Below are 15,486 nucleotides of genomic sequence, written 5' to 3' on the forward strand. Positions count from 1 at the left end.
CCTGCGGTCCAGAGAGACCCGGGTTTGGTTCCCGCTAAGGGCATGTACCTCGGTTGCAGTTTGTCCCCGGCCCTGGTTGGTCGTGCGGGTGGCAGCCACTCAATGTGTCCCTTTCACATCGATGTTTCTCTCTCTCTCTCTTCCTCTCTCTCCCTCCCACTCTGTCTAAACAAAAAATGGAAAAATGTCCTTGGGTGAGGATAAAAAAAAATGTATAGTAGATTCAGCTTTTATATAATCTAGATGTAATTCCTATGGGATTCAAGTCTTTTTTGTTAGCTATACATGAAATCTTAAACTCCTTTGTTTAGCTCTTGCAGAATAAGTACATGACTTAAGAGATAAGTTTTACACTTAACTGGCACATTTAACTTTCTAAAGATTCCATGATTTATTTACTATTACTCTTTAAGTACTATTTTCTTTCTTAGTGGCTTGAAAGTATTATTATGTACTCCTAGAAATTTTAACTAGCTTGCATTTATTGATCACTCACTATGTGTAAGCCTTTTATTTATTTTATTTTAGGCTTTTATTTATTTTATTTTATCTATTTATTTATTTTGAAATAGTTACTTTATTTTTTTAAAACTATCTTTTTTTATTGATTTTAGAGAGAGAAGAAGGGAGAGGGGGAGAGAGAGATAGAAACATTGATGAAAGAGAACATCAATGGGCTCCCTGCTGCACACCCCTCACTGGGGATCGGCCCGCAGTCTGAGTATGTGCCCTGACCGGGAATCGAACCGGCGACTTCTTGGTGCAGGGATTGATGCTCAACCACTGAGCCACATAGGCCAGGATGTTTTTACTGATTTGAGAGAGAGAGAAAGAAATATAGTTTGGCTGCCTCCTGCACACCTGCTACTGGGGATCCAGCCCACAATCTGGGACCTGACTAGAAATCGAACCTGTGACCTAAAGCCACACCGGCCGGGCAAAACTTGTCTCCTTTTAGACTTAGGGAGAATTGATTAATTAATGTTCTGATCTAGTGTTTCATATCTTTGTGTTTCTTATTCACACTGTGGTTGGTAATAGGCAGTTTCTGTCATTTTCCAGGTACAAAATTGCAGGCATTTCTGGAGCAACATTTGAGAATATCTCAGTGGAACATATTGTTGAGAACAATGACATCATCATTTTAACACCACAGATTCTTGTGAACAGCCTTAGAAATGGAACTATTCCGTCACTGTCTGTCTTTACTTTGATGATATTTGATGAATGCCACAACACCAATAAACTCCATCCTTACAATGTGATCATGTTTCATTATCTAGATCAGAAACTTGGAGGATCTTCAGATCCACTGCCCCAGGTATCTGCAAAGTCAGATGGACTCCTTGGAAGAGCTAAGGCCTTCCTAAATCCTATTGACTTACTCTTATGCCACAGTGAGGATACCCTTCTCAGGTCCTAAGTCCAGACTGTATAACTCATTGATTAAACTTGATTCATTCATTCATGTATCCACTTGACAAGTATGTATCAAGTGCCTCTGTGCACTGTGCAAAGCACTGGGGATACAAATATTGAAAGACATAGTCCTTGCTTTAAAGCAGCTGAAGTTTCATGGGGAGCCAAATATGTAAGAATTATGTCATAATTTATCGACGGCTCACTATGGAGATGAGTACATGGTGCAATCAGAACAGAAATGAAAGAGCTCCTCAGTGTGCTATGAAGTAAGGCAAGACCTAACTGAAGTTAGGTTAGGAAAAAAACTAACAAGAGTTTGCAAGGTAGATAGCTGGGTGGTTTTCAGTAAAGGCTACTGTGTGTCCAGAGGTGCAGAGGGATGAAAGAACATAGTGTGCTCAATAATCTTGAAGTTTTTTAATATCACTTGAGTGTAGAGTGTGAAATAGTGAATAGCAGGAGAGAGTGAATGATTGATTGATAGAACAAGATGCCAGGAGAGACCAGATGTTTGGGATGCACAGGCAGGTAGATGGATTGGTACAGGAGACCAGGTGGATAACCATTTTTGTTATTTTTGGTGTCATCAGAGGGGAGGGGGTGAGAAGAGTCAAGACAGAGAGTAGTTCTTAGATGGGAGCAGGAAGGGTAAGGAAATTGGCATATAGCTCCTCTGTTCTCTTGAATGTAGCGGAGGTAGATAGATGGTTTGCAGAGAATAATCAGGAAGGGAATGGAAGGTGCACAGAGAGGATTTGAAGTGGGAGAGAGAGAACTAATACACAGAAGAATTGATTGGTCATGTTGAGGGCTCAAATGAAGTTGGAAATTATGAATTTATAGTATACTAGTCTCACATTTGTGTAAAGTTCTCTAGCCCTATGACCTGTTTAGGAAACAGGATAGAAGAAATTCAGTATGGTGCCCATAGAAAAAGTTCAGTAGCAATCACATTTCTTACACCCTTTTATTTTAGAAACAAAAATTGGTAGTTAACTAGATTCCTTAGTAATGAGTCAATTATTCAATATTTATTGAGAGGATATTGGAGGAAGAAACAAATATTAGGTGACTGTTAACCTAAATTATTTATAAATATTATCTTACTAAATTCACACAGCTACCATTTTATTTATTTATTTATTTTTTATCCTCATTCGAGGACATTTTTCTATTTATTGTTCAGATAGAGTGGGAGGAAGAGAGAGGAAGAGAGAGAGAGAGAGAGAAACATCCACGTGAAAGGGACACATCAAGCGGTTGTCACCACAAGACCCAACCAGGGTCGGGGACAAACCGCAACCGAGGCATGTGCCCTTAGCGAGAACTGAACCCGGGTCTCTCTAGACTGCAGGACGACACTCTAACTGCTGAGCCAAACCGGCCAGGGCCACACAGCTACCATTTAAAATAGCTATTAACCTAGCTTTACAGAGAGTGGAAGATGCTTGTCCAAGAATACACAGTCCAGAATGGAAGTGTGCCTGACTTCAGTCCTTCTTCTCAGTCTGTTGTTCTACACATCATGGGGGACACAAGGGTAGAGAAGAGAGAAGCCCTGCCTTGAAAGGGTTCCTGTCTTCGGTTCTGTGCTGAAATGTGTTCAGCTCATGGGTTGTGACTTCTGCATTTATTCATTGCTTTGCTCAATAAGGACCTTTCCATTTGCAATGTCACAGAGAGTTTTGGGGGAAAATGTTCTTGTTCTTTACCTAAAGTTAGGGGAAAAGCCTACTTTAGCAGGAGAGAGTTACATGAAGGGTTGTGGAAATGTCATGCTTTTCCAAGACATCTAATGGTTTGGAATGCTATTCACAGGTCATTGGACTGACTGCCTCAGTGGGTGTTGGGGATGCCAAAAACACAACCGAAGCCATGGAATATATCTGCAAGCTGTGTGCGTCTCTTGACACATCAGTGGTGGCAACAGTCAAAGACAACTTGAAGGAATTGGAGGAAACTGTTTATAAGCCCCAGAAGTGTGAGTGGGCTCCAATAACAAGCCCTTTGAGACTTTGTTATCCTCTGATATTCCCAGCTCAGAGCCATTTGGATGAACACTAAATTTTTATACTTTCTCTGTTTAGTAGAAAATATTTAACCCCAAAGTTGGAAAATAGTCATGTTTCTGGCCTCTCTCCTCAACTGAGCTCTTTCCCTAAGCAATGTACGAACCTTAGGAATGACCTGTAGAAAGCAAACAGTCTTATTTTTCATTTTCATTAAACTCTTATAGAGATAATAATAATGAGAGAGAGAGGTGCTAAGAAAATCTAAGCATGAACATGGCTAAGACCTGGGCTCTGTCCTTCCCCGTGTTCCCTGCCTGAGGTGGATATTGTGTGGATATTTCAATATTTACGTGATAATTTTGGTTGAAATTATCTGAATTCATCATACCTTACTTCAAAAGATCAGAATATCATTTTCTATAAGATTGATAACAAATGTTTATTGGATACCAAAGCTATACTAATTCAGCAAGGGAGAGCAGATACATAGGATGTCACCCTTGCTCTCTGAATAGTGTGTGACTGGGTAAGGCAGAACAGACCCACATGAAATAGTCAGAGAACGGGGTGGTCAAGTTTCTTTCGGGGCGCTGCCTCCCTGGGAAGGATTCGGGATTCCTGTCCCTGTGCTCCACGGCATTTGCACGTACTTACGTTACCGCACCCTACTGTGGTGGTTTGGCTACGCACCTTTCTCTCCCCTAAGAACATAGACCTCGCTGGGGCATGGAGTGTGTTTTTTCAACTGTCTATCACCAGAACATGGCACATAGTGGGCAATTAATACATTTCTGCTGAAACAATGCAATAATGAATGTTTGGAACAGTGTGACACTCCTGAGGGGTGAGTGGGAAAGGATCAAAGAACAGAGACGGTTAGAAAGTGTGGCATCTGCAGAAATAAGCTGGGTACCAACCTCTTCAGAGCAGGGGCTGTGTTGAGTAACAGGAAAGCCAGAGTGAGAAGCTGGGGAGACCCAGAGCACAGTAGACATGTTAGAAGCAGTGCATTAAGGGTGAGGGAGTTGTGAGGTTATTGAGCATTTGTTTTATCATCTGAGTGAGCTGCCTGTGAACTTGACGCCTCAGGTTTTACAGAGGAAGTAACAAAAGTAGAGACAGATTTGAAGATGCTTACTTCAAACTCCAACGAATGCTTCCTGAAAAATATTTATTTTCCTTTGATGGCTCTAGTTTTCAGGAAAGTGGGATCACGAACCACCGACAGATTTAAATGTACCATCTCTCAGCTGATGAAGGAGATAGAGAGTCTGTTAAGGAGCACCTTTGATGAACTTGGTACCGTAAGTCTCGGTGAGATAAATCTCATTTTCTATCCTCTCCATTTGGGAATAGCCATATAATGTTCATTAGTGTTTGTTTGCATTCTCCTTAGTTCAGACAATGTCAAGTCCCTATCTAGAGATTGACTTTCTTGATTGTAGGTTATTTAAGAACCCTAAGTCCTCCTTTATTTTTTCTTGCCTTTTTAAAAAAAAATCCAAAGTAAATGCAGGACACACACACACCTGAAAAATATTATATTTAAATCAGTTTATTGCTTTTTTTACCTTTCAAGTTAGCTTTCTGTCCTGCCTTCCCTATTATATGAATGAATCCACCATTCCCCCTAATGGCTCAGGTTCAAACCTATAGGTTGATTTTTTTTTTTTTTTTGGTATGTGCCCCTAGCGGGAACCGAACCTGGGACTGTCTGGTCCGCAGGCCAATGCTCCAACCGCTGAGCCAAACCGGCCAGGGCTATAGGTTGATTTTTTATCTTTCTTCTTTTGAAAATCTCTCATGAGGTCGCCAAGTTCTGTTCTTCTTTTTTACCTATTCATTCATTCACCAGAGATTTATTGTGCCAGGTACTGTGGTAGAGATGGAAATAGCAACATTAAAAACATAGTCCCTGCCCTTAGGGAGCTCTCGGTCAAACAGTGGGAAGCAGGTGTGAGTAGTTGCCAGGGGACAGGGCAGAGTCACATGCTGGGTGCCGTGGGAGCCCATGGGAACTGGACTGGGCTGCAGGGAAGGCTTCCTGAGACAGGCCTTGAAGTCAGCCAAGTTAAGAAGGAGAGATAATTAAGTGAGGTCAAAAGGCATTAGGCAGCGAGAGAAGAGAGAGCACAGTGAGTTTTAGGAACTGCAAGCATTTTATGATAATTTTATTTATTTATTTATTTATTTATTTATTTATTTATTTATGTTTATTTTTTCATGATAGTTTTCACATGTGAGTGGTAGAAAAGAGTAAGACTAAAGGGTGAGACAGGGGGCAAATAAAGAAGGGCCTGGTAGGCGAAGCTGAATTTAAATGTTATCCTAAAAGCAATGGGAAGCTACTGAAGTTGTATTTAAAAATTTTTTTCCCTTTATTGATTTCAGAGAGAAAGAAAGGGAGAGGGGGAGAGAGAGAGAGAGAAACATCGATGAGAGAGAACATCGACTGGCTGCCTCCTGAATGCTCCCACTGGGGATCAGGCCCACAACCTGGGCATGTGCCCTGACTGGGAATTGAACCGGCAACCTCTTGGTGCATGGGTTGATGCTCAACCACTGAGCCACACCAGGTGGGCAGTACTGAAGATTTTAAACTGATCAGTGATGTGATAAGGATACCAGTGAGGGAGGAGGGCCGGAGGCCGTGGAGGTGGGGTGGCTAAGCACTGCCAAAGCACTGCAGATAGGAGTGTTCAGATCTCCTGGCTGACTGGGTTTGGGGGGAGTGGGAGTGAGAGGGAAGGGAGTGGAAGACTTCCCCTCAGGCTTCTGGCTTGGGCACCTGTCTGTATGCCAGCGGGTGGTCCTGATTAGAACTAGGAGCAGCTTTGGCAGCTACAAGGCGAGTTGAGAGTTTTGAAGATTGCATGTCTAATGTCTGCAGGATATCTCATGGTGTCTCACCTTCTCTCATACTTGTTTTACTTCTTTTTCTTTTGCAGCTTGATTTAGGACTTATTCTAATAGCCTTCTAGCTGGTTTGTGCACTTTCACTCTCTTCTCCATCCAACCCCCTCCCCACCTTACCCCACCCCCCAGTGCCTGGTTAGTCTTCCTGAAGTACCAGTTGCATCATGTCAGTGTCCTGCTTGAATCCCTTCGCCTGACAGGCAAAGCCCTCTGTCTCTAACTTGACAGTCCCAGGCCTGCCTGCACAATCTGTTTCTACTCATCTTTCCAGTTTTACCTTCCACTTCTTCCCTACTTAGTCCTTTGATTCAGCCGTTCCCTGAACATCGTCATTCACTCGTTCAGTGTTGGCAGTGTGCTGGGTGATGGGAATACAGTGTGGACCCTGAGACACAGCCCCTGCTCCATGGCACTTCCACTGTAACAGTAGAGCCTAAATTAATGAGTAATAAAAATAAAGCAACAGGGGGTGGGGTGGGTGGTTGGTGGTAATAGGTGTGTTTCAGGCGGAGGGAACGAGGACCCTGCTCTGAGGCAGTTGGATAGCATAGTCTCTCACCTTCGTTCTGGAAACTCCCTCTAACTAACTGCTGAGTGAGGAATGGATTGGAGAGGATACGGCAAGAAGTAGGGAGACCAATTAGGAGGCCATGGTGTCATCCAGGAGCATTATGACATGGTCTGAACTGGGGAGGGAGCAGAAGGATGGAGAGACTTGAATTTCTACCTTCTTATTCCTTCGACCTCTAGTACTCTACCTCCACTTTTTCACCAGCCCAAATCCTGTCGAGTGCTTATTTCTAGATTGCTTCGCTTGTTTTTTTTAACAGCCTTTGTTTTCAAGAGAAGTTTTAGGTTCATAGCAAAATTGATCAGAATGTACAGAGATTTCCCATATACCCCTTGTCCCCAACTTAGCTTATTTTCATGCCTGTCCATGTTCCATAAATACCCGTTGATTCATTTAGTTTACTGCTGACCACCGCTGTAGTTGGGGCTGGGAAAGAAGCACGTCAATGCCGCTTGTCTGGACAGCCTCCTTTGTGCCTTCGATGAACAAAGAGGAGCATGTTAACCCACATAGCTCTTTCCTGTGAATGATTGTGCTGTGCTCTTCCTGAGAAGCCGTGGAGAACTAACTGCCCCTAGAGTATCTCCCGGACTGAGCTGCTGGAGAACAGGGCTGTGTCTTCCTCATCCTTTTATCCCCAGCACCCTGCACAGAGCCCAGACTGCTGAAAACTCAGACTATTTCGGGAGGAAAGAAAATTAGAGGGTAAGGCATGCTTAGAACCTTAAATGACTGACATATGTATGGCACAATGAAAAACTCTTTCTTTCCAGAAAACTTATCTCAAATTCAAAGCCGGAGTTTTGGAACACAGAAATATGAACAGTGGATCGTTACAGTTCAGAAGAAGTGCACGGTGATACGGCTGCCCGACAAAGATAAAGAGAGCAGGATTTGTAAGGCACTGTTTCTGTACACTTCACATTTGCGGGTATGTTGCTTCTTTGCAAAAGCATATTCTTATTTTATTTTTTTATTGATTTGAGAGAGAGAGAGAAAACATTGAGTTGTTGTTCCACTAATTTATGCATTCATTGGTTGATTCTTATATGTGCCCTGATTGGAGATTGAACCCACAACCTTGGTGTATTGGGACGATGCTCTAACCAACTGAGCTACCCGGCCAGGGCTGGAAAGGCATATTTAAAAAAAATTTTTTTTATCCTCACCTGAGGACATTTTTCCTTTTTTTTTTTAATTCGGATAGTGCGGGAAGGAGAGAGAGGAAGAGAGAGAAACATCGATGTAAAAGGGACACATTGAGTGGCCGCCACCCACACGACCCAACCTGGGCCGGGGACAAACTGCAGCCAAGGTACATGCCCTTAGCAGGAACCGAACCTGGGTCTCTGTGGACTGCAGGCTGAAGCTCTAACTGCTGAGCCAAACCGGCCAGGGCTGGAAAGGCATATTTTAGTTGTAGCATCTACTGAGAGCTGTACTGTGGCAGCTGAAAGAACATCAACTTTTCATTCTGTCTTAAACAGAACCCTTAGGAATTTTCCAGAAGGTTCCTATGAAGCAAATTCTAAAAGTAATCCCATTCAACATCTTTTTTGTCTGCTTTGTGAAACTTAACACCGGAGGCAGCAGGATGGAGAAAAAGGGAGTCTGCGCTGTGCCTCCAGATTCCCATAGTTGACATGATTAGGACAAACTGGGTGATGATGAACATTGTTGTAGACACGTGACTGGCGACAGCATCTTTAAAGTTCAGTAGGCTGCTCCTGTCGCCCTGTCCTGAGGCATGTTTTCTTTCCTTTGATAAAGCCATGTGCACACAAGGAAGACAGACACATGTTTTAGAGTATACTCAGTCAGTGTGCATCTATAGAATTTTAGTGAACTTAACTGAGTATTTGATGTAGGTGGTCAGTGCCATTATCCTAGATACAGGTGCAGTAGCAATTCATTGATGGCTTCAGATGATGTATAAAGAGATTAAGTTGAATGTCTGAATTATGAGACATATTGATATGGAAGTTGATTTGCTTTTTTTTTTTTTTTAATCTCTGACATGCATTTTCCTTGTAATTTTCTTTTTCTTCCAAGATAAACCTCTAGAATCCAAAGTGGTCCTAATTAATTATTGATTCCAGCTAATTGAGATTTTTTTAAAAACAGTATTTGATTCCAAGATTTTATTAAGTACCATTAGGGACTGTTCATCTTAAAAAACTAAGTTGGGCCCTGGCCGGTTTGGCTCAGCGGTTAGAGCGTCGACCTGCGGTACAGAGAGACCTGGGTTCGGTTCCCGCCAAGGGCATGTACCTCGGTTGCAGTTTGTCCCCGGCCCTGGTTGGTCGTGCGGGTGGCAGCCACTCGATGTGTCCCTTCATGTCGATGTTTCTCTCTCTCTCTCCTTTCCTCTCTCTCCCTCCCACTCTATCTGTACAAAAAATGGAAAAATATCCTCGGGTGAGGATAAAAACAAAAAACAAAAAAAACAACAACAACAAAAAACTAAGTTGGAATAGATTTGAGAAAAGTTTATTCTTAAAATGAATTACATACCAAGTTATAGCTCATTGAACTTGAGTATGGCAAATGTGTTAGGTATTAGAAATACATACTGCCTGGCTGGTGTGGCTCAGTAGCTGAGCATGGACCCATGCACCAAGAGGTTGCCAGTTTGATTCCTGGTCAAGGCACATACCTAGGTTGTGGGCCCGATCCCCAGTGGGGCCATGCAGGAGGTGGCCAGTCGATGTTCTCTCTCATCGATGTTTCTATTTCTCTCTCCCTCTTCCTCTCTCTTCCTCACTCTCTGAAATCAATAAAGACAAACAAACAAACAAAAAAAGAAATACCCTGAAACTCAGTTTTCATTTTAAACAGAAATTTAATGATGCCCTCATTATCAATGATCATGCACGGACAAAAGATGCTCTGGATTACTTGAAAGATTTCTTCAGTAATGTCCGATCAGCAGGATTTGATGAGATTGAGCAAGATCTCACTCGGAGATTTGAAGGTGGGTGGTGTTTCCAGAGGAGGAAGCCATGGAGCCTGGTGACTCCAGTGGTAGCATAAGAGTTGTCCCGGGCCTAAGAAAATGTCATAGATGGCAGGACCTTTAACCTTTAGTGAAACCTGGTACTTTATGGAAAAAAATCTGTGGCTTACCCTATTTCCAATTTTGAAGAAGGAAAAATAGTAGGATTTGCAAAGGATATATTCCATAGAAATAGTTAATAGATAGTAGCGTATTTTGGTTTTACTTTTAGTAATTTTATAAAGATTTACAAAATACAAAAATAGTATTTTAATGATATTAACAATACTATATTTTATATATACTTCTCTGTAAAGAAGAAAACCAAAATGGCCCATAATCCCACTTCCCTCATATTAGGAAAAATATAGGAAGATATGAAATGAAAAGTCAGTCTTCCTTTTCCCTCTCCCCAATTTTTCCCCCAAAGGTAATTGCTTGCTGTTAATAATTTTGGGGGAGGCTTATACCGAAGTATTTACTAAACATATGTGTAACCCAGTGATGTGCTGCTAAGCATTAAACAACCAGCTCTCTGGGGGGAAATATATGCATTTATGAGTGTATTTAATATATGCATTAAATCGGTGGTCATCACTTATAAAATTCTGGTCAAAGATTGAGAGATTAACTGAACTATAGCTGAAGGTCATGGTGTGCTCCAAATTTCTAGAATTTAGAAGTCATTTATAAAACGTTCTCCTTTTGCAGAAAAGCTGCAAGAACTAGAGAGCATTTCCATGGATCCCAGCAATGAGAACCCTAAACTCAAAGACCTGTGCTTCATCCTGCAAGAGGAGTACCACTTCAACCCAGAGACCAGAACCATTCTCTTTGTGAAAACCAGAGCGCTTGTGAACGTAAACGTCTTCCTCCTCGTGGATGACAACTTGACTTAGTGCCATTTTATTGAAGAGATTGTTTTTCTTCACTGTTGTAATCACTCTAAGTTTATAATGATGTCTTGATACCTTTATGTGTTTTTTATTCTTTTCATCCATTTAAAAAACTTGAGCCATTCTGTGGGTACATAGTGATATCTCACTAAGGTTTTAACTTACGTTTGACTAATGACTAATACCGTTTAGAATTTTTCATATACTCATTAGCCATCCATACATCTTCTTCGGGGAAGTCTCTGTTCTCATCTTTTGCCCATTTTTAAATTGGATGTAGTTGGATTGTTTGTCATGTTACTGTCGAGTTTTTAGAGCATTCTTCTTATATTCTGACAAAAGGTCCTCTGTAGTGAATGTGATTTGAAAGTTTTTCTTCTGGTCTTCTCATTCTCTTAGCAGGATCTTTTATAGACTGAAAACTTTAACTTTTGATGAAGTCCAGTTAATCAGTTTTTTCTTTTTGTGGATTGTGCTTTTGATATCGTATCTAAAAGTGCTTTGCTCACCCTCGATCACAAAGATCTTCTCTGTGTTGTCTTACAAGAAGTTCTATAGTTGACATTTTACAGTTAGGGCTGTAATCCATTTTGAGGTATGGGTTGAGATGCTTTTTTTTCCTTTTTGTATGTGGACACTCTGTTGTTCCAGCACTGTATGTTGAGAAGACTATTCTTTCTCCACTGAATTGCCTTTGTAACTTTTTCAAGAATCAGTTGACTGTGTTTGTGTGGATCTATTTCTGGCTTCTCTACTCTGTTCAGTCATCTGTACATCTGTCCTTTCATCCATCCCACACTGTCTTTTTGTTTTTTTATACTAGATTTATTGATATATAATATTCATTCCTTAGAGTTCATCCATATAAATTATATAATACTATTTTGTTTAGTGTATTTACAGAATAATGCAACTATCACCCAAATCAAGTTTTTGTGTTTTTCTTTTTAATTTTTTTTTTTTAATCCTCATCCAAGGACATTTTTACATTTTTGTTCAGATAGAGTGGGAGGGAGGGAGAGGAAGAGAGAGAGAGACAGAGAGAAACATTGATGTGAGAGAGGCACCTCGAGTGGTTGCCTCCAGCACGACCCCGACCAGGGCCGGGGATGAACTGCAGTCGAGGTACGTGCCCTTGGCCAGAATCGAACCCATGACTCATTGGTCCGCGGGCCGATGCTCTAACCACTGAACAAAACCAGCCAGGGCACCAAAATCAAGTTTTAGAACAGTTCCATCTCCCCACAAAGAAAGTCTCCACTCATTTGCAATTACTCCTCATAAAAATTCTACTGAGTCTTGTCCAGCCGGAGTGGCTCAGTGGACTGAGTGCCGTCCCATGGACTGAGAGGTCCCGGTTTGATTCCCAGTCAGGGCACGTGCCTGGGTTGCAGGCTCAATCCCCAGTGGGGAGTGTGCGGGGGGCGGCCAATCAATGTTTCTCTCCCACATCGATGTTTCTATCTCTCTCTCCCTTCCTCTCTCTCTAAAAATTAAATGAAATGAAACATATTAAAAATATTCTACTGAGTCCTAAATAATCACTGATCACTTTCTGTCTTTATAGATTTACCTATTGTAGACATTTCATGTAGATAAAGCCAGAAAATAGATGGTCCCTTGTGACTGTTTTCATTTTACTTATTTCTTTTGCATAATGTTTTTGAGATCAATCTATGTTGAGGCAGGAGTAAACTGTCTATTTTTTATTGTCATACATCCCACACTGTCTTGATTGCTATAGCTTTATGGTAAGTCTTGAAATCAGCTAGTATGAGTTCTCTAACTTTTTCATTTCTTTAAAATTGTCTTAGCTGTCTTCCTTTGCCTTTCCATTTATCTTTTAGAATCAGCTTGTCTACATCTATCGAAAAGTCTACTGGGATTCATAGATTCTATCAATGTTCTTTTGGGATTGCACTGATTCTGTAAACAAAATTAGGGAGAAATGACATCTTAATAATAGTGAATCTTCCAATCCATGACCATAATATATCTCTTCATTTATAATGGGCTCTGTATTGCTGATAACAAGTTGCCCCAAAATTTATTGACTAGAAACAACAGACATCTATTATCTTACAAGATCCATGGGTCAGGAAGCTGGGAACAACTTAACTGGGTGTTTCTGGCTCAGGGTCTCACGAGGCTGTAAGCAAGGAGTCGGCCGTGGCTGTAGTCCCCACTGAGGTGACGGTTGGCCCGCCTCAGAAGATGTGCTTCCAAGCGCGCTCGTGGGCTCTCCACAGGGCTGCCTCACTGCACGGCAGCTGGTCACCCTAGAGTGAGTGACCCACAGAAGGTCCAGAAAGAATGCCTCATATGGGCTCATAATCATTTTATAACTTCAACTTTGAGGTGAAATCTCATCATGTCTGTCATATTTTATTAATCAGAAGCAAATCAGTAAGTTCAGTTCACACTTGGAGGGAGAGGACACCAGGATCATTGAGGGCTCCCTTAGAGGCCACAACCACATCTTCTTCGGTTCCTTTTATCAGTGTTTTGTTGTTTTCAGCATACAGATTCTGCACACATTTTGTTAGGCTTATACCTATGTATTACTTTTTAATGCTATTGTCAATGGTACTTTTAACTGTTGTTGGTATATAGTAATATAACTGATTTCTATATATAGAAATCTTGCTGATCTTGCTGAACTCACTTTTTAGTTCTACATACCCACTTTCAATCTGAACTTTGCTTTTATCACTTAAAAATATCTTATAGATTAAACCATGTCAGATCACAAAGATCTATACCTTTATGGTTAATTATTGTATAGAATTCAATTCCAAGAAGCATTTTTTCTTAGCTTTATCAGTTTGAAACTGTCTGGGTACTAACTTAAATTTTTTTTTTCTTGCAAAACTGTCAATGTTGAATTAATATAGAATTAATACAAATAGGGTCCAACTGATAAATGCTTTTTATTTTCAGGCTTTAAAGAAATGGATGGAGGAAAATTCTAAACTCAGCTTTCTAAAACCTGGCATATTGACTGGACGTTGCAAAACAAATCAGGACATAGGTATTTATATATGGTATACTATATATAAGAATATATATAATCAATTCAATTCCTTTTTTAATGCTTGTATCAGTCGGGTTCAACTAAAGAAACAAAACCAATAGGAGATTATATATATACACACATATATATGTGTATATACACAGATGGATTTATTACAAGGAATTGGCATACACGATTGTACTGGCAAAGCAAGTCTGAAATCTGCAGGCATGAGCTGTTTGGAGTCCCTGAGCTCAAGAAACATTTATGTTCATTCTCTCTCTGTTTTTTTATTCCTCACCCGACGATACTCCTCCGCTTTTTTGTTCAGATGGTGTAGGAGGGAGAGAGAAGAAGGGAGAGAGAGGAAGAGATAGAGAGAGAAACATCGACGTGAAAGGGACACTTCAAGTAGCTGCCTCCTGCACAACCACAATCAGGGCCAGGGCTGAATCGCAACCGAGGTACATGGCCTTGACCGGAATTGGTCCACGAGTCAACTCTCTTTAACTGCTGAGCCAAACCAGCCAGAGCCTACGTATATTCTCTTTTACATTTTTTTTTTCTTTATTGATTTTAGAGGGAGAGGAAGGGAGAGGGAGAGAGAGATAGAAACATCAGTGAGAGAGAATACTGATTGGCCGCCTCCTGCATGCCCCGCACTGAGGATTGGGCCCACAACCTGGGCATGTGCCCTGACTGGGAATTGAAGTGGTGACTTCTTGGTGCATGGGTCGATGCTCAACCAGTGAGCCACACCAGCTGGGCCATACATTCTCTTTTACAATTTTTTTTTCCTTTATTGATTTTTAAAGAGAGGAAGTGAGAAGGAGAGAGAAAGAGACATTAATGAGAGAGAACATCAACTGGCCACCTCTTGCATGCCTTGCACTGGGGATTGGGCCCACAACCTGGGCATGTGCCCTGACCAGGAGTCAAACTGGCGACCTCAGTGCATGGGTCAACGCTCAACCACTGAGCCACACCAGCCAGACCCATATATTCTCTTTTAAATGGCTAACTTGATTAGGTCAGGCCCACCGAGGATGAAGCTTCTGTTGATTAACTTAATGTCAGCCGATTAGGAACTTTAATTACATCTGCAAATTCCATTCACAGAAGTGCCTAAGTGAATAATTGGGGACTATAGCTCAGCCTAGCCAAGTTGACACATCAAAAGGCCATCACAGTGCCCACATGCCAAAAACTCGTAGACATTGCCTCCTCCCATATGTCCTGCACACAAAACCAAAGTTTTTGTTTTTTTTTTACATATTGTTTGAGCATATTACTTCTGCTCAACCAGTAGATTAACTGGAAATAGAAATGTTCTGTTTCTAGTTTATTGTTCCTTAAGCTGTAGATGCTTTGGTGGGTATTATGTATTTTATAATTTAAAATATAGTCCAAGCAGATAGTCCTGAACTCTAGCGAGGCTGGTCAGAGGGTGGAAGGCTGCCTCTGGTACCATCCAGCAGGGGCCTCGGTGGCCAGCCCTCACCTGACCTTCTCACAGCCCTGCTTCGCCTCTGTGACCAGCCGTGACAGGTCCTCACGCTATTCCTCCTCTTTAGTGTTGTGTATGATAAGCAGTTCCCACCCTGTGAGTCATCACCCTTGTACTTCCCCCTTATACAAGTTTTAAATTCCATGAATCTGAA

At 41.4% G+C, this 15,486-nt stretch overlaps 1 protein-coding gene across 1 annotated transcript in view; it reads left to right on the plus strand.

The window, feature by feature from the left end:
* DDX58 (DExD/H-box helicase 58) overlaps window positions 1–15,486 on the plus strand; it is a 45,282-nt gene that overhangs the window by 20,289 nt on the left and 9,507 nt on the right. Inside the window, exons 8-14 of the mRNA XM_036261522.1 lie at window positions 1,063–1,321; window positions 3,241–3,403; window positions 4,629–4,748; window positions 7,695–7,852; window positions 9,760–9,895; window positions 10,628–10,776; window positions 13,753–13,843. Of these exons, the coding sequence (XP_036117415.1) occupies window positions 1,063–1,321; window positions 3,241–3,403; window positions 4,629–4,748; window positions 7,695–7,852; window positions 9,760–9,895; window positions 10,628–10,776; window positions 13,753–13,843 (1,076 nt within the window). The remainder of the gene's footprint in view (window positions 1–1,062; window positions 1,322–3,240; window positions 3,404–4,628; window positions 4,749–7,694; window positions 7,853–9,759; window positions 9,896–10,627; window positions 10,777–13,752; window positions 13,844–15,486) is intronic.

This window comes from Molossus molossus, unplaced genomic scaffold (assembly GCF_014108415.1).
Source record: "Molossus molossus isolate mMolMol1 unplaced genomic scaffold, mMolMol1.p scaffold_m16_p_14, whole genome shotgun sequence".
NCBI classification, from domain to species: Eukaryota; Metazoa; Chordata; class Mammalia; order Chiroptera; family Molossidae; genus Molossus; species Molossus molossus.